This window comes from Diaporthe batatas (assembly GCF_019321695.1).
Source record: "Diaporthe batatas strain CRI 302-4 chromosome Unknown Contig00013, whole genome shotgun sequence".
Taxonomy (NCBI): domain Eukaryota; kingdom Fungi; phylum Ascomycota; class Sordariomycetes; order Diaporthales; family Diaporthaceae; genus Diaporthe; species Diaporthe batatas.
This window is the reverse complement of record NW_025408560.1, coordinates 1,010,847-1,033,022: the sequence shown is the minus strand read 5'-3', so window position 1 is coordinate 1,033,022 and position 22,176 is coordinate 1,010,847. Positions and strand designations below refer to the sequence as shown.

General features: G+C 38.3%; 5 protein-coding genes across 5 annotated transcripts; 4 read left to right on the top strand and 1 right to left on the bottom strand.

The window, feature by feature from the left end:
• Positions 1–608: 608 nt before the first annotated feature.
• KVR01_010348 (uncharacterized protein) lies at positions 609–2,371 on the top strand (the record flags this gene model as incomplete). The annotated part of the gene is made up of 3 exons (XM_044794738.1): positions 609–1,117; positions 1,469–1,672; positions 1,729–2,371. The coding sequence occupies 3 exons, from the start codon at positions 609–611 to the stop codon at positions 2,369–2,371; spliced, it is 1,356 nt and encodes a 451-aa protein (XP_044640507.1).
• A 9,974-nt stretch (positions 2,372–12,345) lies between these two features.
• Positions 12,346–13,599, top strand: KVR01_010416 (uncharacterized protein; the record flags this gene model as incomplete). The annotated part of the gene is made up of 2 exons (XM_044793347.1): positions 12,346–12,902; positions 12,978–13,599. 2 exons carry the CDS (start codon positions 12,346–12,348, stop codon positions 13,573–13,575), a joined length of 1,155 nt encoding a protein of 384 aa, XP_044640575.1. The 3' UTR covers positions 13,576–13,599.
• A 593-nt stretch (positions 13,600–14,192) lies between these two features.
• Positions 14,193–15,164, top strand: KVR01_010186 (uncharacterized protein; the record flags this gene model as incomplete). Its single annotated transcript, XM_044791043.1, has 1 exon — positions 14,193–15,164. One exon carries the CDS (start codon positions 14,193–14,195, stop codon positions 15,162–15,164), a length of 972 nt encoding a protein of 323 aa, XP_044640345.1.
• A 1,123-nt stretch (positions 15,165–16,287) lies between these two features.
• Positions 16,288–18,341, top strand: KVR01_010133 (uncharacterized protein; the record flags this gene model as incomplete). Its single annotated transcript, XM_044787181.1, has 8 exons — positions 16,288–16,488; positions 16,547–16,595; positions 16,652–16,819; positions 16,920–17,218; positions 17,273–17,346; positions 17,406–17,805; positions 17,891–18,239; positions 18,295–18,341. 8 exons carry the CDS (start codon positions 16,288–16,290, stop codon positions 18,339–18,341), a joined length of 1,587 nt encoding a protein of 528 aa, XP_044640292.1.
• A 159-nt stretch (positions 18,342–18,500) lies between these two features.
• On the bottom strand, positions 18,501–20,760 carry KVR01_010453 (uncharacterized protein; the record flags this gene model as incomplete). The annotated part of the gene is made up of 7 exons (XM_044785613.1): positions 20,689–20,760; positions 20,055–20,632; positions 19,971–19,994; positions 19,776–19,914; positions 19,067–19,717; positions 18,887–19,001; positions 18,501–18,795 (listed from the first exon to the last, which is right to left on the bottom strand). Exons 2-7 carry the CDS (start codon positions 20,364–20,366, stop codon positions 18,501–18,503), a joined length of 1,536 nt encoding a protein of 511 aa, XP_044640612.1. The 5' UTR covers positions 20,367–20,632; positions 20,689–20,760.
• Between the last annotated feature and the right edge of the window lie 1,416 nt (positions 20,761–22,176).

The following is a 22,176-nucleotide window of genomic DNA, read 5'->3' as shown; positions in this document are numbered from 1 at the left end:
CTTGGCAAAATGGCGGGCGCCCCTGGTCTGCTGCCCCATCTACAGGCAGTCAGCCCGGGGTAGAATGTGTGTATACAAGCATTTCGAAATAAGAAAAAGCCCTTTGAGATCATCATCAAAGCCAAGACTGCGCAGCTACATGGTCTCGTCGGGCCGACAAGAGAGCGGCATTAGAGCACGCCACAGTCAACAAGTGTGCACTAGCTGGTTACTCAACCTGGTGTGCCAAGTCGCTGAGAATGGTCGCGGTGACCCATGCACCATGCCTCCATCCTAGCGCTGATGATGCTTGCCGGCAGTGGTCTGCCAAGCAGCGGAGGAGGGTCATTTGCTGGTCGCGGCCGTTGAACACTTCCTGTTTAGGACCTCATGACTGGCAACGGGCGCCGTGCAATTGACCGAGCCGCCCTCTATGGCTCGCTTACTTTCATGTTGTACCGCATTCCGGACCGGAGTGGGACAGCGACAGACCTACTAGTGCATTGCAGGTTCTGTCAAATATGGGGTAGGAAGATGGATGGTGAGATGTATTAGAGACAGGCAGCTTAATCGGCTTCTTCCGTTCCTCGATTCATCTAATCTTGAGAAACAACACATCGTTACCCAACATGTCGAGTCAACATGCGTCCGCTGGACATGCGCTTGATAGCATTTCCAAGCCCACCGCGGACCAGAATTCCGTCATGGGAGCCGAGACCATCATCAAGCCCAATGTCCAGGCTCAACATGCCGCCACGGAGGAAAAGACCATGTCTCTTGGCCAGGCACTCAAGCTATATCCGAAGGCCATCGGATGGTCAGTGCTACTCTCCTCGACCCTGATCATGGAAGGTTACGATCTCGCGCTGCTCGGTTCGCTCTATGCCTCTCCGCAGTTCAACATGAAGTATGGAGTCTGGAACGACTCGACCGGGGAGTACGCAGTGCCGGCCCCGTGGCAGTCCGCGCTTTCCAACGGCGCCCGCGCCGGCGAAGTCATTGGTCTCCTCGTCAATGGCATTGCATCTGACCGTTTTGGCTACCGCAAAACCATGATTGCTTCTTTGATGGCCATGATTGCATGCGTCTTCACAATATTCTTCGCACCCAACATCCAAATCCTCGTCCTCGGAGAGGTGCTCTGCGGCATACCATGGGGTGTGTTCCAAACTCTAAGCACAGCGTACGCGTCTGAAGTCAGCCCAGTCATTCTGAGGCCATATCTCACAACCTTCGTCAACATGTGCTGGGTGATGGGTCAATTCATCGCTGCGGGTGTCAACCGTGCCTCTGTCACCCGCGATGACCAGTGGGCTTATAAGATCCCCTTCGCAATCCAGTGGGTCTGGCCACCACTAATTCTGGCCGGGGTTATCTTTGCTCCAGAGAGGTATGTAATTAGAAGTACCGCCGATCCTAATGTTCCCATCTAACATCCTAAAAGTCCCTGGTGGCATGTTCGACAGGGCGACAACCAAGGTGCTAAGAGAGCGCTGCTACGACTGACGTCGAAAAACAATCCGGATTTTGACCCGGACGAGACCATTGCCATGATAGAGCATACCAATGAACTGGAGAAATCTCTCAAGGCGGGAACGACTTACTGGGATTGCTTGAAAGGAGTCGACCTTCGGCGGACTGAGATCGTCTGCATTCTTTGGGTCGGCCAGACACTTACAGGACAAAATTTGATGTAGGCCAAATCCATCCCATCCACATTTCCGCCATACTGATTCTAAACTCTTGCAGGGGATATTTCTCCTATTTCATGTCACAAGCCGGAATGGATACAATCCACTCGTTCGATTTGAGTCTCGCCCAGATGGCACTGGGCCTGATCGGGACAGCAGGCTCTTGGTACCTAATGTCGAGGGTTGGTCGCAGGACCATCCATCTCTGTGGTGTCGCCATGCTCTTCTCTATTCTACTCATCGTCGGCTGCATTTCCTTCGCCGGCACCAACGCATCTCTCTGGGCTACTGGCGCCATGCTCATCACCTTCACCTTCTTCTACGACTTTACGGTCGGGCCCGTTACCTACTCTCTCATCTCTGAGCTGTCTTCGACCCGCCTGAAAGCCAAGACCATCGTGTTGGCCCGCTCGCTCTACAACATCAGCAACATAGTCGTCAATGTACTGACCAACTACCAGCTTAGCAAGACATCGTGGAACTGGGGCGCCCGGACGGCCTTTTTCTGGGCAGGTACTTGCGGTTGCGTTCTTGTGTGGGTATACTTTCGCCTCCCTGAGCCTCGAGGCAGGACTTATGGGGAACTGGACTTACTTTTCGAACACCGTGTGCCAGCTCGCAAGTTCAAGAGCACCACCGTTGATCCATATGGTCAGGGAGCGTCATCTGTGATCAAGGCAAATTTTGAGGACAAAGAGTGACATTCATTTATGTGGTTTCGCTTCTAATCCATATACATCCGAGGACATACATGGCGCCTTTATACGGTGGTAAGCACTTAAGACCTAGCGCTTGGAAAGAATACGATGTCGATAAAAATAGTTATAATACGATAGGTGCTTGTGGCCTGAGCCTTACGACGCACAGACAAGGCTAAGGGGCACCGTCTTGACGACGGCGTTGACTAGAACGCCTGACATTCACATATGCGAGAAGTGTCATCAAAACGACCCTTAATTAAGCCCAGGTCGAAACAATTCCCCTTATTGTACACCCTAAAACCGATCGTGTAAAGCTTGAAGGCTCCTGTGAAGTAATTTAAAGGGTTCAATGACGCAGATTTTAATCTCGTCATTTTCAGAGCACGGGTCAAATATGACTGGTCCATGGTTAGAGTCATGTGGCTCGAGACGATATAAACCCAGCCATGGAGCATTTGAAGTACAGGTGGATTACCGGTAACTAGTCGAAGAATATCATGAAGTGATATTCGATGTCCGCCCCACGTTTTTCGTATGGAAGAAATTTGAACGACGAAACCCGCAAACGCGTCTGGTTCATATAATGATTCTCCTCCACGATCCGTTTTGAAAGCCGACAGAGCTTCGCGTGGCACATCCCCCGCGCACGGACAGTGAGCGATTTCATGTCCTCAACACCGTTCATTGCGAGATACACACTTCGTTTGAGTTTCTTAGAGTCTTTTCTTCTACTTCGCAAAATAACAGCTTCCGAATTGACTCAATCCGGCGATTGAGGCAAAAGCACCAAAAGCTCAGAATGACTTGATCGGCGCGCGGCTTAGTGTGATCGGGTCGGTCATCGTATGTCATATAAATCCTTTGAATGACTCTGCAAAAACACTTGCACGTCAGCTATGCGCGTGTCTCAAAGGAGCCCTGGAGTTTTCGCCAGCCAACCTTGTGGAAGTGGCACTTGCAGCTAGTTCGCCTGAGTGGGTGCTCAGACTTCGGTCTCGGAGAGGTATCGTGCACGCAGAACTTACAGCTGAGCAGAATCGTGGTCCGGGACGCCAAATTGTGCAATGACAGCCCCCTTCGCACCTGGACAACTGGTCTGGTAGAACTGCATCTCACTGCCGGAAGTGGGATGCCAAGCTGAACTTGGACCCAAAACATCGTAACCATAGTCCTGCAATGTTCTGACCCCAGGGTACGGTGGTAGCTCTGACAGTCCGTACCTAGGTAACTATCACGTCGTTGGGGCCTCGGCATTCCCGAAGGTTCCTCGTCACTGTGTGTGTGACACATAGTAGAAGTAGGAGCCGACTGAGGTGATGAAAGTAGTAAAATATCAACAAAGCGGCTTACAAGGCTGAATCGGCTGGTCGGATTCTTGCTATGCCTTCCGCTGCCGACTTCTGTAGCCCAAGACTTGCCATTCTTGTCCAACACGTGCTATCAGGGTGCACCCAAGCGGTTTTGACATTTTGAAGTTAGAACACCACGAAAGGAGATCGCTGCGCCAATTAAAACATGCGAAATAAACCTGCTGAAGTGATTCACACTTGCCCCATGACTAAACAAAGGCCGTGAATGGCACGAATCGGGGCAGACTGGACCAACAGGGTCCTTAGAGTGAGGCAACAAAGACCTATGTTTACGCTGGGATCCGGCTTCCTCCCCATGTCAGGCGGTTAGTTTCGTTCTCAGTCTGTATATCCGAAGGTGCATGCGTTCACTTTATTAATGAGAACGGAGATTCACAGGGCAAAAAACGGAGAGTACAGAGCAAGAAGTACCACCAGCCAATTAGAGAGCTTTATTCAACCTTACCTCACTACCTACACCACCCTAATTAAATACTTTTTATACCCTAACCTACAGACCTACCAATCTACAAAAAGGAGACTCAAAAAGAGATTCAGGTACTTAAGGACTTACTAAAACACCCTAAACAACAATAAGAAAAGTAGCAGCAAGCCACTAAAGTAGAAGAAGCAATAGGTATATAGAAGTAATAAGGGTAAGTAGAAGCGATAAAAATAGTATTTATATAGAGTAATAGATATATAAGTATATATTCTTACCTATACCTATATATTAAAATACTAGAATTTATAAGAAATCTAATATTTAAAGGTATAAATAGTTAGGTTATTAATTAGAAAAATTAACTATTAAAAAGTATTTATAAAAGTATAGTTTTAACTATTTATAAAGTTTATTTATATAATTAAACTATAAATTTATATTATTTCTTTTAAATAAATTATTCTTAATCTATTTATATAAATTATATCTTTTAATAATATTAGTTAGAATACTTTTAAAATTTTATTCTTTTCTTTATAATTTATTAAATTTACTTTTATTAATTAAATTAAAATAATATAATAATAATATACTTTAAGGTTTAAATTTTAATTTAAATTAATTTAAAAGGTTATTAAAATAAAAGAAAATATATAATATTTCTATTTTAATAAAAGTTTAGTTTTATTATAATAAAAGGTTTAAATTTAAATTTTAATTTAAATAATTTTTATTTTTAAATTATTTTATTTTAATTTAAAGTTTAATTATTAAATTTAATTAAATTATTTAAATTTAAAAGTTTTGTATAATTAATAAAATATTAATAAATAAATAATAATAGTTAATAATAATTAATAAAATTTATTAATTAAAGTAGTTATTTAATTTATTTTAATTATATTAATTTAATAAGTTTTTTAAAAATATTATTTTATTAATATATTATAAACTTTTATAAAATATTTATTATTAATATATATTAGAAAAAATTTATATTATTATATTTATTTTAAAATTTTTTATTAAAGTTTTAAAGAATATAAATATTTTTAATATAATAAATAGTAATTATTTATAAATTATTATAAAAGTTTATATTTATATATTTATTAATATATTTATAATATTTAATTATTTAAAATAAAAATATAAAGGAAAGCTTTATTTTTAAAAAAGATATAAATTTAATTTTTAATATTTTAAATTTAATTATATAATTCATATAATTAATATTTTATAATTAATTATTAACTATTTATAAAACTTTCTTTTTTATTTTATAAATTTTTATATATATATAATATATAATTTAAAAATTAAAAGGTATTATTTAAAAAATAAAAGCTATAATTATAAAACTTTAATATATAATTATATAATATAACTATTTATTAAATTAAGGTTTAAATATTATAATTAAAATTAATTAACTATTTATAAAAATTACTTTTTTAAATTATTATTTATTTTTAACTTTATTATTTTCTTTTAATTTATTAAATATAATTAAATATAAATAGAAATTATAATAATAATATTAACTTATAATAATTTTACTTATAAAGTAATTTATATTATTTAAAATTTATTTTTTAAGGTTTTAAAATATTAATAATTTTTTTATTAATATAAATATAACTTTATAAATTATATTAAATATAACTTTAATTTTAATTTAATTAATAATATATTTAATTATTATAAAAATAGAAACTTTATTTATAAATATAAAGTTAATTATTTAATAAATTAAAGGTATTAATAATATAATTAAATTAAAGTTAAAAAGTATTAAATAAAAGATTTTATTAATTAATACTTTATATTTTATAATTATTTATTATATAATAAGAGTAATTTCTAAATATTAATATTTTTAAATATTTTATAAATACTATTTTTAATTATAGTATAATTATAATTAAAATAGAATTTCTTAATAATTATTAATAAGTTATTAAACTTAAAAATTAAAAAGAAGAGTTATTAAAAGATAATTTTTATTTTATAAAAGAATCTTTTAAAATATTAATAAAGTTAGATTTTATATAAATAATTATTTAAAAAAAATAAAATATTTTTTATTTATTTAAATTAAATAATTTTAAAATTAACTTTTTATAAAAATATTTATAAATTATTTATAAATTTACTTTATTAAGTTAATATAATTTATAAATTTATTTTAATAAATTTCTTTTTTATTTAAAAAATAAAATATTTTTTATTTATTTAAATTAAATAATTTTAAAATTAACTTTTTTATAAAAATATTTATAAATTATTTATAAATTTACTTTATTAAGTTAATATAATTTATAAATTTATTTTAATAAATTTCTTTTTTATTTAAAATAAAAGTAATATTTTAAAAATTATATTTTTAAATAAATAAAATAAATAATTTATAAAAATATTAATTTTTAATATAATATATAATATAAATTTTATAATACTTTATAATATTTAAAAATATATAATTTAAAGGAATTAATTTATTTTAATATTAATAATTTTTAAAATTTATAGTTTATTAAAATTATAATTTTAATATTTTAAATTTAATAAAATTAATATTATAAAGTTAATAAAATTCTAAATAATTCTTATTTTTAAATAAAATATTATATTTATATATTAATAAACTTTTAAAAATATAAAATTAAATATAAAATAAAATTCTAATTATAAAGGTAAAATTATAAAAATAATATTAATATAATATTTATTTATATTAAATTTAATTATAAAAATAACTATTAAATAAAAGTTTTTATAATTAAAAGTAATAATAATATTTTTAATTTTATATTATTATTTTTATATTTTTTAAAAATATAAGAATTTAGTTTTTGTTATTAATATAGTTTATAAAAATATTAATTTACTTAAAGTAGTTATTTATTAAGTTATAAAAGTATTTAATAATATTAATAAAATTATAAACTTTAATTATAATTATTAATATAAAATAATTATAAATAATAATAACTTTTATTAAATTAATAATAATATTTTTTAAGATAAAAGTTAAGAAAACTTTTATTTAATAAATAAATTAGTTTTAAATATATTTAAAATAAAATTATAAATTATTAATTAAATAAATATAATTAATATATATTTATAAAGTTAATTTATAATATTTATTTAAATAGTAATATTATTTATTAAATTATATATAAATTTATAAAGTTTATAAAAACTTTTTAATAAACTTTTAAAATATAGTTAAGGTATTATAAAAGTTAAATAATATTATTAATTATTTATATAAATTAAATAATATAATAAAAGTAATTTCTTTTATAGTTTTAAAGTTTAATTAAATATATTAAAAGTTATTTTTAAATTTATAAAAGTATATTATTTATAGTTTATTATATATTAAATTTAATTTATAATATTAAATATAAAATATATATATTTTTAATATAATTATTTAATTAATAATAATTATAATAAAAATATTAAATAATTTATTTAAGTTAAGTTTCTTTTATATATAATTATAGGCTTTTAAATATAAAATAGAAAAATAAAATTAAAAACTTTTATTTTTATAAATAAATATATTTTTATAAACTTTAATAAAATTATATATAATTTATTTTATAAGGAATTAAATTATTTAAAAGAAATAAAAGGTATATAATTATTTATATTAATATAATAAATAGTTTTTAATAAAATATTTATATAATATTATTTTATTAAATAAATTAAAAACTTTTAAAGTATATTTTTAATATAAATAATAATTTAAAAGTTATTTATAAAAATATTTAAATATTATTTTAAAAATAAAAAAGGTTTTAATATTTAAAATATAATTTTTATAATTAAAAACTCTAACTTATATATTTTAAAAATATTAATTTAAATTAATTAAAAAATAAATAAATAAAGGGTTTTATTTTATATATAATATATTATTTATTAATAAAAATTATTTTATAAAAATATAAAATCCTTTAAAAGTTTATTAATTATAATAAATTTTATAATAATAAAAATATTTTTATAATTAAAAGTTAATATTATTAATATTATTTATTTATATAAAGTTTATAAATAAATATAATTAAAGTTATATTATTAAAGATTTAAAATAATAATAAATTTAAAAGTTATAATTAAAAAATATAAAAATTATAATTATTAATAAATTAAATATAAAAGGTTATAAAATACTTTTATATTTTTATAAAATAGTTTATTATAAAAAAATAAAGGATTATTAATATTTATTTTTATATAAAAGGTATTTTAATAACTTTAATCCTTAAAGTAAATATTATTAAAGATTTCTTTTAAAAGTTATTAATATTATTATTATCTTTTATATAAAAATAAAGTTATAATATTTTTCTTTTATTTAAAATTATTTTTAATAAAGTAAATTTAAGTATTTCTTTTAAGAATTTATTTTAAAGTAACCTTAATTAATTATTTTATTATATTAATTTATAATTATATTATATAATTAATTAAATAAATTAAATTATTTATTATTATAAAAACTTTTTAAAAGTAATATTTTAATTAATTAATAAATTATAAATATTTTTAAAAAATAAGTTTAACTTTATAATTTTTATTTAATAATTTTATTTATTATAATTAAAGTAAATATTATTTTTAAAATTATAATAATATAAAATTAATATTAATTATTAATATATTATAAATTAAGTCTTTAAAGGTAGGGTAAATAGTTTATTTATTAATTTATAAATTAAAAATTATTAATTATATTAAAATAATATTAATTAATTTAAATTATATAACTTTTAACTTTTAATAATACTTTAATTAATTTTTATATAATAAAAAGGTAATTATATTATAAAATTAAACTATTATTTTAAAATAATAAAGATTTTATTTAATTATTTTATTAATATAAACTTTAATATATTTAATAAGTTTTTATAATTATTATAATTATTAAATAAAATAATTTATTAATAATTTTAATATAAATATTTAATTAATTAATAAAGATTTTTTAAATAAAATAATATAAATTATTATAAATTATTACTATAATAATAAAAGTTTAAAAACTTTTAAAAATATTAAGTAAAGTTAATATATAATTTATTTTTATAAAATAAAAAAGTTAAAAGAATATAATTTAAAAATAAAGAATATTATATTAATTTAAAATTTATATAATTATTTTTATAAAAATAAATTAATTTAATTTATTAGTAAATATTTATTTAATAAAATTATTAAAGTTATTTAATAATTTTATAAAACTTTATTTAATTATAATTTATAAAAATTATAAAAGTATAAAGTTAAATTTATACCTTTTAATTTATTAAAATAAAAGTATTTATAATATTAAGTTAAAGGTTTTTAAAAGGAAACTTTTATATTAAAAGGCTTTAAAAATTAAATTTATTAAATAAAATTATTATAAAAAAGCTTTTATAAATAAATCTTTATTAATATAATAAACTTTTATAAAAATTATATAATTAATATTAAAAGTTAATTATATTATTTTTATATTAATTTTAAAAGTTTAAAATTATTAAAAGTTTATTATTAAAAGGTATAAATTTATTAAAATAATAATTTTATTTATTTTATTTAATATAATAAAACTATATTTTATTAAAATATATAATAATTAAATTAAACCTTTAATTAATATAATTATTTTAAATAATATAAGTTATTTTAATAACTTTAAGTTTAATATTATATTTTTATTTAATTTTTAAGTTATTATTTATAATTTTTATTAAATTATAAAAATAAGTATTTAAAGTATTAAAAGTTTATAAACTTAATATATTAATTAATAAACTTTAAAGTATTTTTTAATTATAAATTTATTAATAAAAACTTATAATTAATAGATATTTTAAAAAAATTATTAATAAATTAACTTTATTAAATATTATAAAATATTAAATAAAAAATTAATTAAAATAAAAAATTAATATAAAATAATAAAATTAATATTTATTAATATATTTTTAATTTAATTATAAATTAATTATATTAATAATAATAATATAAAAAATATAATATTTATTATTAAAACTTTTAATTAATTTAAAATTATTTATTTATAAATAATAATTATTAATAAATAGATATTATTATTATTTAATTTAATAAATAAAGTTTTTTTATAATTATTATTATCATTAAAGGTAATTTAGTTTTATATAGTTAAGGTATAAATATTTATTTTAAATTAAGTAATAGTTAAATTAATAATTATTTAAAATATATTTAATAGTTTTAAAGTTAATTATAATTATTTTTATTAAATATAAAAGTAAAATAAAGTTTTTAATAAAAATAATTATTTTTATATATTTTTATTTATATTTATATATTAAAATATTAAAATTTATAAGGAATTTAATATTTAAAAATATAAATAGTTAAGTTATTAATTAAAAGAATTAATTATTAAAGAGTACCTATAAAAATATAGTTTTAACTACCTATAGGGCTTACTTATATAACTAGACTATAGATCCATATAAATATAAAGTAGTTAATAACTATATATTATTATTTTATATAGTAGATTAGTAGTGTAAATTAAGGTTGGCGCACTGGGGGTACATGTTGCCCTATACCCTCCGTTTTTTGCCCTGCGAATCTCCGTTCTCTTATTAATAGAGCATCAAAAAGCCCTTCCTTCATTCCATCCTGCAAGTTGCATGGTGTGTGAGCCGAAAAGTACTGGGCCAGACTGATACTTACTGCAGCGAAACCCTTTCTCGACAGCCAGTCTAGCGCCCGTGCCGCAATATTTGTAGACAACTTGAATATGGCCATGGTGTTGCATATCTTCATCGCTCAATACACATTTTGTCACGCGGAACCCGTGGTTGGGAAAGACACCCATCTTGATACTTAATTACCTCGTTACCTAAACAGATATCAGGAGCATACCTAGGTACTAGTAGCAAGCCTCACTTTTGGTTGTAATGGGCACAAATGCACATTTAGACCAACTTAATACCGGGTATTCAATTTGACAGCAATCTCGGCAGCATTCAGATTCTTCAAGTTTTCATAACCTTGTTACTTTGTGATCAGTCGACAAGCGAAGTAGACATGCTCACACGCGTCATTCAAAACTTTAGAATGTGTGAAACTAAGCATGTATATTAGAGCCTGTAGTAAAGTCGGTTCAGGCTTTGGGGCAAGTACCTGATTTTTAGAGAGCACGCCACTTCATTGAACCCGGGAACATACTAAATAATCACCTGGGTCGATTTGAAACACAATTTTACTTCCAAAGTACAGACGCACTGTGATGATGGGACCCTAGTCCGGTACCGACCTCTTCGAGGGAAACTTGGAAGTGCCAGCATCTTACGACACAAAATCATAGAGACTGCTCGTTCTTACGATAATGTCATTATGATATCCGTTAGGGGTTGAAGCCCCGGCTGTACGAAAGTCTTCCCAGACACTTCCAGGGCAGTTGTCATGATAGGTAAAGAAGGTGTTTGCACACGAGGTTGGTGAGAACGACCAGAGGATCCACATGATCCACTTCGGACGTGCTCTCACCCACAGGTCAGGTACCTGCTTGGCCAAGGCACGTCATTTCATCTTGTTGCAGATAGTACACAAAAGGCTGCAAGGTGTTAACCAGGTTAATCACACTTGATCGCCATAGCAGGGTAAACCGTTGGTAGTGAAATCAAACTCAGTCCTTCCGAATTGATGCACAGCATCGCCGGATGCGGGAGTAGTTTGTTTGTAACCCTCTGTAATGAAGATGGCAGTCATTGGTGCAGGAATGCGGGGACGAAGCCAGGTACGCGCTCTGTATTGACTTCGGCCCGCGTCGGAGCTCATACTATTAGACGCGCAGTATATTGCCAAGGTCTGCTTCTTACAGGGGCACTGGAATTGGTGCGCGTATAGGTCTGTCTTGGCTGCCCGTGCTCTATGTGGGTCTGACGGAACAGTTGAGTGACACATGATCACGAGAACTTGGACCGCCGGTGTTATGTTGTCCGGGCTCCCCAATGCGACCTCGGGACTTTAAAGTGATGCATATGTTTATGGTATATAAGCACGACTATGTGAGAAAAAGGCGTCGACGTGGGTGAAAAGGCACTGGTACACATTCTGGACCGCCCTCGTCGAGAAGGTTGTGCACACCCCAGACACCCAACATGCATTTGTTACGGACCGCCTTCCTCGGCCTTGTGGGCCTGTTGACACTGCAAGTCACAGCCACACCAACACCGTCGATTGAGGAGCGCCAAACAGCAACTATCTCTAATCGGGTCATCTTCTCTCCCCCGACGAATGCTGGATGGGTCGACCCGCGAGTTTTGTACGCTCGGGCGGTTCAACTGAAGTCTGGAGCTCTGATCGCTACCTGGGAGAATTATTCTCCTGAACCCCCGGCTGTCTACTTTCCCATCTTTAGGTCGACAGATGGTGGTTCAACGTGGGCTGAGATTGGTCGAGTTCAGGACACCGTCAACGGTTGGGGCTTGCGATACCAGCCTTACTTGTACGAGTTGCCCAGTGCCATCGGAAGGTTTCCTGCCGGCACTCTACTCCTTGCTGGCAACAGCATTCCAACGGACCTCAGCAAGACCAAGATCGATGTCTATGCCAGCACCGATGGTGGCGTGAGCTGGTCTTTTGCTAGCAGTGTAGCAGCTGGAGGTGAAGCCCGGCCGAACAACGGGTTGACTCCTGTTTGGGAACCTCTGCTCATGTGAGTCTTACGAGTTCTTCTCTTCACAAAATGAGTTCATGCCCCAGGGGACAAGACTGACTGACACGTTGGTAGGGTTTATAACAACCAGCTGGTTTGCTACTATGCCGATCAGCGCGACTCAAGGAATGGACAGAAGCTTTCGCACCAGATAACTACCGACCTAGTTTCTTGGAGTGCCCCAGTTGACGACGTGAGAGATGCAAGTAACTACGAAGCGCGCCCCGGAATGCCAGCCGTTGTCAAGCTTCCCAACAACAACTATATCTTCGCCTATGAGATGTGCGGAACCGATGGCTGCCGTGTGCACTACCGGATCACTAGCAACCCACTCAACGTCGCTGCCGCCACCGATTTCACGCTGAGATCCACGGCCGGAACTGTACCCACTAGCTCGCCATATGTGGTCTGGTCCAGCGTCGGAGGGGCCAACGGCACAATTATCCTCAGCGGCGGAAGTCAGTCGGCTATCTTCACGAACAGAGCGCTGGGTGCGTCGAACGCGTGGATTCAGTACAACACTCCACAGCCCAACGCGTACTCTCGCGGGCTGGCCCTCTTCCAGAATGATGCCAACAAGCTTGCTATTATTGGGGGAGGCTGGCTGCCACCGAGCAGCACCAACCAGGTCAGCATCAGCGTTATTGACATTGGAGCTACGATTGGGGCCTGATTTGAGTTGGGAGCTTGGGATCCGGGGACAACCCATGACACAGCGACTTGAGTTGGGAAAGTCTGACAGGGGTGGCTACACCACTGCTGCAAGCATAGTCAAACTTGAACATACCTAGGTAGCAAACAATCCATCATCAGTCGCGCGCATGAGGACATCGGATTTTGGTCGTAAGTAGTGGTAACTATTGTAGCCATTGCGTTTGTGAAAATACTGGCGTAAGCCATTTGAGGTATCGTCATAATGTGGAATGGCACGGCACCCTGTTTCGTGCATAAGGCAGCGTGCATCTGACATTCCCTACCATAGGGACCATGCGTTTGCTTGTCTGGGAGGATGCAAGTCAGCATCCGTCATACGCGTGAGAGTGGCGCAGTTCTGTCACTAGCCTACCTGGGTCGACCACGCTACACTGAGGAGGCCTCTAGCTTATCAGTGTGACCTCAGCTGAGGCAGCCTGTAAGGCACCTGAAAGTAATCCAACTGCTTCTCTATATTCAGGCCTGCATTATTTAACCACGTCGCCGTCAGACTTGGCCCCTCCGAGGTCTTCCTCCCGCCAGCGAAACGCTTTACACAAAAGTACAACCATAAGCCTAATATACATCACAGCCAGCATGCAGATCCCGTATAATCAATATGCCCAGCCTCAGGACCCGCGCAGCCCATCCCCATATGCGCCTTCTTCCCCCTATCAGCAACAGAGTGGGCCTTATGAGGCTCCGCAGCAACCACCCTACGGATCTCCGGGTGGCCCTCCGCCGTCGTATAATCAGTATGCGCTGCCAAGCAACCAACCATATCCTCACCAGTCGCAACCGAGCTACTCTGGACACCAGTCACCCTACCAGGACTCACAGTCTCCTCCTCCCCAAGGCTATCAATACAGCGCACCAGCTCAGCAACAGTACGCATCTCCACCACCAAGTCACTCCCCGTACCAGCGAGAGCCACCAAGCCACCCACAGGGCTCACCGTCTCAGAGCGAATATGGCGCAGCTGCAAGCTATATGAACCCGGGCCAGCCGGATGACCAAGAGCGCGGAGTAATGGGTGCCCTAGCCGGCGGCGCGGCCGGAGCATGGGCGGGCCACAAGGTGAACCACGGCTTCCTGGGTGCTCTGGGCGGCGCATTTGCGGGTCACAAGCTGCAGGACGCCATCAGCGACCACAACAAGCAAAAGAAGGAGGAGAAGAAGCAATCCCACTCGCCCCGGCCACAGCAGCACGCACAACAGCCGCCGCCGCCTTCGCACTCCCCAAGGCCGCACTACGCGGGCAACTTCTCCGCCTCGTCTAGTCAGATGAACATCGACGGGGACTACGACCTCATCGCCTCGTGCAGGCGCATGGACGGGAGCCAGAGGTTGACTTCCATCAGCCTGAACAACTGCCTGACGAATACTGATGGGCATTTCCGGTGGGCCAAGGGTGGCAACTTTGGCGCCTCGGCCAGGAACGTGCGCCTTATTGACGGTGGTCGGACTCTGGAGGCTGAGCTCAGGAATTGTGGTGGCGGCTGGGTGTGGGACCGTATCGCGCTGGATGAGAAGATTTCGAACCGCAATGGGGACTTGGTGATGTTGTGAGAATCGACGATGAATCACTGAGCCAAGGGGCTGCCGCAGTGGTCGACAACTCTGTGAATGGCACTCTCCAGGAAATTTAGGGTGATCATGAAAGTGATTTTCTTAAAGTCTACCCCGTCGGTCTACCTCCATGCCAGGCTCTGCGGATTCCCGTTGACACTTAGCCGTCGAACTCTCTGCTCACAAGGCTGGTTGTTCAGGAAAAGATACGCCATACTGTCAATTTGGATATGATATGAAATCAGGATGGCCATGCAGCTTGATGGAGGTGCTTCATCATCGCCATCTTCGCTCGTGTTTAAGTGGACCGTCCGTCGAGCAATGCACACATCATGACACGCGTGGTCTTATCTACGCCGGGCACTCTAATAAGTCTCCAACTTCAAGGTCATGTCACAAGACTCTCATGTCAGCCAGCCAGCCAGCCAGCCAGTGTAACCTTATCTCCACTGGGGTACCCTATCAATCCGACGTGCCAAGCGTCATGTTCCGAGCCATGCCTATGGGCACGATGATAGCGTAGCGGCAACTCTACTTGATCGTCTTCCCCACTGTCCACTGTCCACAATGTACGGGGGTCCGGAAACTACCGTCATTTCATCAGCTGTATCATGGCTGCCCCAAACCCGATGGCTGGTAGCCACCAGCGGCATGTCTCGTCATCAGAGGCGGCGTGTTACCACTCGGCTCAGCTAGGTGCGTACCAATGTGCTGCATCGGAAGACCGCTGGTAACCACTCACAGGGCGTACCAGGGAGCTTTACGAACGCCCTAGTTGAGCTGGCTATATTGCCGATTCCAGGATGCGGGCCTTCCTCACGACAGAGCCAGGGTCGTGTGAGGGGGGACTGGACCATCTATCGGAGCTTGATCTGAGACAGGACATTAGCCCACAGCTTGATAGGTCAAGATAAGGCTTATCTCTTCCACACACTCTCCCGAATATTCATATAAGGAAGGGGCTTGTTAGCTTGGTGCGTATATGAACTTGTAGAGTCTGCGTGACTCTTTGTTGCCCCAGGTAGCCCCTTCTCGACCTAAACGTAGTGTTCACAGCCTTGAAAAGGTTTTCCAGGGCCTGGGTAACGATCGAGTCTTTTGTGGTGGAAACAACATCCGAAAGATGCATTCGTTTGAGAATGCCGATTCAGAAAAGAAAGCTGCCATCTTGCAGCCCTCGAGCGGCGAGGAAGATGGTCAACCGCCGGTGGCTCTCGGGACAGTCACGGAACTTCACGACCTGACCGTCCTAGGCTATAAACCCGAGCTTCGCCGCAACCGGTCCATGTTTACATTGCTCTTCCAGTCATTAGCCATTGCAGCGGTCAGTACCAGCCATATGTGACGCCGTTTGTCCATGCTGCCGCTGACCGGGAACACAGATTCCGTACGGCTTCGGCGGACCCCTCATATCTGCCATCTATGGCGGTGGTGAGTGTTCAAGCTTCAGACTAGGCCGTTCAACCTCATGCTAAACCCTTTTTCAGGTCAACTCCCAATGTTCCTCGGATGGGTGGTCGTTCTAATCGTCGATGAATGCGTGGCTTTATCCCTCGGAGAATTCGCGTCCAAATACCCAACGTCTGCTGGGCCTTACTACTGGTCTTTCCAGCTGGCAAGTCCTAGTGTGCGAACGGTCTTGTCGTTCATTACCGGTAGGTTTCTTCTATGACCCAGAACCAGTCCAGCATTCCCTCGATTTGAGCCTGGAAACAAAGACCCCGATTTTCCAATTAACAACAACATGATGACTAGGATGGACTTGGCTCATTGGAAACTGGACGATCACGCTGAGCGTCAACTTCGGGTTCGCCTCTTTAATCGCTGCGACCGTCGCGCTTTACCATCCAGACTGGACGCCAGAGTCATGGCAGCTGCTTCTGATATTCTACGCCATCTGCTTGATCACATTTGCCATTGTTGCTTACGGGAATAAACTGCTCCCCATGGTCGACACCATTTGTGCCGCGTTTACAGCACTCAGCATCCTGATCACCTTGATCTGCCTGTCAGCAAAGGCCTCAGTCGGTAGGCACTCAGCGAGAGACACCTTGGTGAGGCATTCCTGACATATCCTGGAAACCCCGGTGGGGCTAATCAGCTGGTAGGGGTATTATGATACATCTCTCTCCGGCTGGGGAGGATTTTCATTCTTCATCGGCATGCTGCCCGCGGCATACACGTGAGCATTTCCCTAGTTTCTTGAGACTCAACCAGAACCGCAGAATAACAAGCGTACAGATTCTCGGCTATCGGCATGATCACATCAATGGCGGAAGAATGCGGCGACCCCACGACAAAGCTGCCAAAGGCCATCTCGCTCTGCGTTCCCGTCGGGGGGATCGCCGGCCTCTTCTTCATTATCCCTATTTGCGCGACTCTGCCGCCGTTGGAAGACATCCTGGGTGCACCGGTTGGGCAGGCACTGCCGTACATTTTTGGAGTGGTCATGGACTCGCCCGGCGGCGGGCTTGGCCTCACGTTCCTCGTCCTGGTGATCACGCTGTTCTGTTCCATTTCCATTACGGTAGCTGCATCCCGATGCACGTGGGCATTCGCGCGCGACAAGGCTCTGCCATTGTCACGGCTTTGGTCTCAGGTTGATACTCGGCACGGCACGCCCATTTGGGCTCTGGTACTGGTGAGATCACTTCCAGACACATACATGATCATCGTGTTGCTCTCTTGAGCAAGAGAATCGTACTAATCCTGCACAATGACCACAGACCACAATTGTACAAATGCTGCTCGGACTAATCAATCTCGGATCATCGTCTGCTTTCTTGGCCTTTGTCTCGGTTGGAGTCATCTCCTTGGCCGTGTCGTATGGGATTCCTATCTCTATCTCACTCTTCCACCGCCGCAGAGATGTCAATGGCGCACGGTGGACCATGGGAAGCACTGTCGGCTGGGTCGTCAATATCATCGCCCTTCTGTGGATTGCTTTTGAGATGATTCTGTTTTCAATGCCAACTGTGCTTCCGGTCACGGAAGCGTCAATGAACTACGCGATTGTGGTTTTCTTTGGCTTTATGGCCATCAGTGCGGCATGGTATGCAGTTCATGCCCGGAAAGGTAAGCATACTACTGCAGATCCTTTTTTGTCCTTTGCTAACACGACTTACTCCAGTGTATAAGGGACCGCCAGAGTCAGATGGATTGGTCGTGGCTCCTTAAAGCACTCTAATTACCTAGGTATAATGTGGAGCCGTCACATTGAAACTCCCCCTCACTGCATCAAAGCGCGCTCCACACAAAGTTGCCTTTAGGCGCCACGTCTTGTCAAAAATGTTGGACGTAGACTTTCTGTAGCATAAATCTATTTGCTGGCGGTTCTTAAGATGCGCCTTGTCCGTCTTCTTCGTCGCCATCGAGGTCATCCATGTGCTCCCTAGCCCAAGGACTTCTCTCCCGAAGCAGTCTGCCATGTCTGCTCCACACAAAAGGGATCGGCACCAGTATCACTGCAAGACCAGCGAGAAGCGTTCCTGCCCATTGGTAGCCCATTTTAGTGAATAGACCGTGCGCAAAGAGAGGGAAGGCCGCGCCGAAGAGATTGCGAATAAGCCCAATACCAGCTAGTGCGGAAGCTGAATAGACCTTGTATGAGTCCTCTGTGTATGTGAACGTCCTGTTCATCGTCAGTGACTGCTCCCTTGCATCAAAAAATGTGGATCATTTGGAACTTGGAGAACCAGATACTGCAAGTCGTAGAGTCTTACATGAGAATGAGAGTGTAAAAGCTGAATCCCCATAGAGCCGATGCTAGAACAGGGAAAATTGGGTGGATATGAGGGCTAGTTGTCAAAGCAAAGAGAAGCAAAGACACCGGGAATACTATTTTCATAGAGTCAGCAGGACAGCCTCGGTCTCATTGGAAATAAGCGCAATATTGGACTCACAGATAGCAGCAATTTTTGGCAGCAACCCAACTCGCGCCTCTGGGACATTCTTGCCACCGGATTCCTCGACACGTCTCTGATAGTGTCTCTCCTGCCAAATATTCGCAATGGGGCCGAGACTGATACCAACGACGAGGCCGAGGAAGCAAATGCCCACACCTATTGCGTCGAAGCCGTGGCCCTGGCCAAAGACCAGGGCAAACGCGGTGTTGAAAAGGAAGCTGAGGCCGTAGAGATACCCATTGTAGAGAGCAGCGCACACAATGATAAGCTCTGTAGCGAGAAACCTGAAAGGTCTGGCAAGGGTGACGGTGAAGAGATCTTTCACGCTCCTTTGCTTCAGGTTCTCAGGGACATCGATACTTGCCTCGTCGCTGTTGTGCTTGCGTTCATGTTCGACTCGTCTGGCGAGAATTATGCTGTGACGGGTCTCTCCACAGTATATGAGTGATGCTGTCATGAAGACCCATAAGCTGCCACAGATGGCAAGCAAGGCCCAGAAGACATCTCGCCAGCCCCTGTGGTGGGCCACAAAGGACATCATGAAGAAGCCAGACGGAGACCCGCAGGTAGCCGCCCAGAGGTACAAGGACATGGCGGGACCGGTATCATGAGGATGATAGAGATCTGCAATGGTCCCGCCAAAATTTGCTGATTCATTTCAGTAACTCTGTCTCAAGTGTCGCGTTCGAGATATTTCAATCCTTACCAATGGTCACGGAAGCAAAGTAGCCTGACAGCAGCCTCACCGGTAGGAACACTGCAAGATTTGGGGCCACAGCTGATGCCGCAAGGAGGCATAGGTAAACGAAGTAAGAGTAAATGTAGACCGGCCGTCTTCCATAGTACTGCGAGATCCTTAGCTGTGAACGAAGCAGCGTTGACACTGTCGCCGTGGACAAACCTCGGAAAGGGGGGCCAATGTCATCTGAAAAGTGTACACATGTTAGCCTCCTGCTTCTGAATTCAAAACAGCACATTTACTGACAGGTCCAAATGCCAGCCCCAGTACGTAGGCGGATAGCCCCAAAGTTCCCATACCCGGTGGCAGTCCAAAGTCCTCGGCAAACTTTTTGCTGGCGGGCGAGAATCCAGAGGCACCCCAGCTGACCGACAAATCGATGAGGAGGATGGGACCAATCATTAGCCATTTCTTGGAGCGCGGCCAGTTCCGGGGGTCTTCTGGGTCTCCAGGAGAGAAATGCACAACCGTCGTCGCATGATGTTGGCTGCCATAGTCCCTGCGTTGGCTTGCCGAGCCCAGCAGCGGCTGTTGTACGGAGAGTGTCTGGTCTGCCATCTTCTGTGAGATTGTTGAACTCAAGTGCTGCCACCGAGAGAATGTCTGGAAATGTCTCAAATAAGCGGGGCAGACTCTTCCAAAATGCCACAGCGAAACGTTGCACTACCTCTGACGAGGCCTGGTGTTTAGAAGACACCCCTCATGCGCTCTTATCATGGGGTGGAGCTGCCGCGGTCACGCCTTCGACGACGTTTTGAGATAAGCGACGATTCCACAGCAGAAGCTAGAGCAGAAGCTAGCTGAACGGTGATCACAGCGCCCTGCTCGTTTAACTGTAAATCGCCTGTATAGCTGGGCTGCATGGGACGGTCAAAGCTACCTCGACATAGATGATGCAGTGGAAATAAAGACCTCCCTACTATTAATAACGCAAGATATTTGTTGACTCGCTGATGCTGGCTTCCGAGGTGGTCAAGTGACCCGTACTAGCACATGACGTCGGAGATGGGAGGGACAAGCAGGGACGTCCGAACCCGGACCCTGCCTTGTTAGCACCTGTAGGCGAAGGACCCGACCAGCGTGATGCGAATTCATGTCCAGGTCGGAGAACACCGCCTCGTGCGTCTGAACATGTCTACATTATGAGCAATGAATTAATATCTGAACATGATCTGACGTGGCGAAGGTCACCAAATAGCAGTTATGCTCAAGCGACACAGAAACAACCCATGCCGCGGCCTTCACCAGAGACCAACAGGCCTTCAATGTTCCTCGAACGAGGATTTCAGAAAAATGAATCTATACGTCTAGTTGCCAGCGTCACTTGATGAACACTCATGGTTTCCACGTCGGTGCATAATTCAATGTCAATTTTGTATAGTTTAGGCTAATACGATCGTCAATTTTGGCATGATAGCGTGCTCAAGTGCTGGTATCGACCTGGGCGCCACAACAAAGCCCTCCTTCCACCGTCCTCACATCGTGCGTAAGTATGTTATAATTAAGCGCCGTTGACTATAATTACAAGTTTCCATCACAGGCCCAAATTGATATGGACAACGTTCCAGAGCCATAATGCAAGGTGGCAGACTTCATCCAAAGCAATTAGAGGCTTCAAAAGACAACCAGACTCGCATCAGTCAATTGCGTCCTCAAAAGCAGACTAGTAGTAAAGTGCAATCGCCAGAGATAAACGCAGGACTAATGTCAAATTTTTAATCGTTTCTCATCCGGGCTTATTATACTTTTCCCCCATCACGAGCACCTCGTGTTGTGGCTGCTACTCAAATTATCACCCAAACTCAAATCGTACCGGAAGAGTTCCCTGGCCATTATTAATAGCATATCATAGTACGGCCCAGAAAGAGCAACCCACATCGAGGAATACCACGTCGCCTTGTTCTCATTTCACTGCAGCCTGCGACGAATCTGCTACCAAAGGTGCCAAGTCGAGACATTTGCTCTCGATGGCGCTTCCATCCCAGTAAGAATAGGGGAATGGTATGAGCTATCGTCGACTCGATAGGGTGGTTGAGTCGCTCCATGATGCTTGCTGCGGCCCCAGGCACTGGTGAGATTACCGAACCAAATGGCAAGGCCGCGATCATCTGTTCTTTATAACTAAAATATCGATTTATTTCACAAGCCCTCTTGCTTGAAGAACAGCCATGACATATATTTGGAACATTATAAGTGACGCTCATAAATATCATCATGCGATTGGAACTCGTGGCTCTGCTGTCTGACCTGTTATTCGACCTTCTTTCGCACCATATTCCGCATCGTTATGAGGCAAGATCGGTAGTTCTGGTGAGTTTTTGGAATATCGAGGACCTCTTCAGTCCATGACGCTGTAATAAAAGGACAC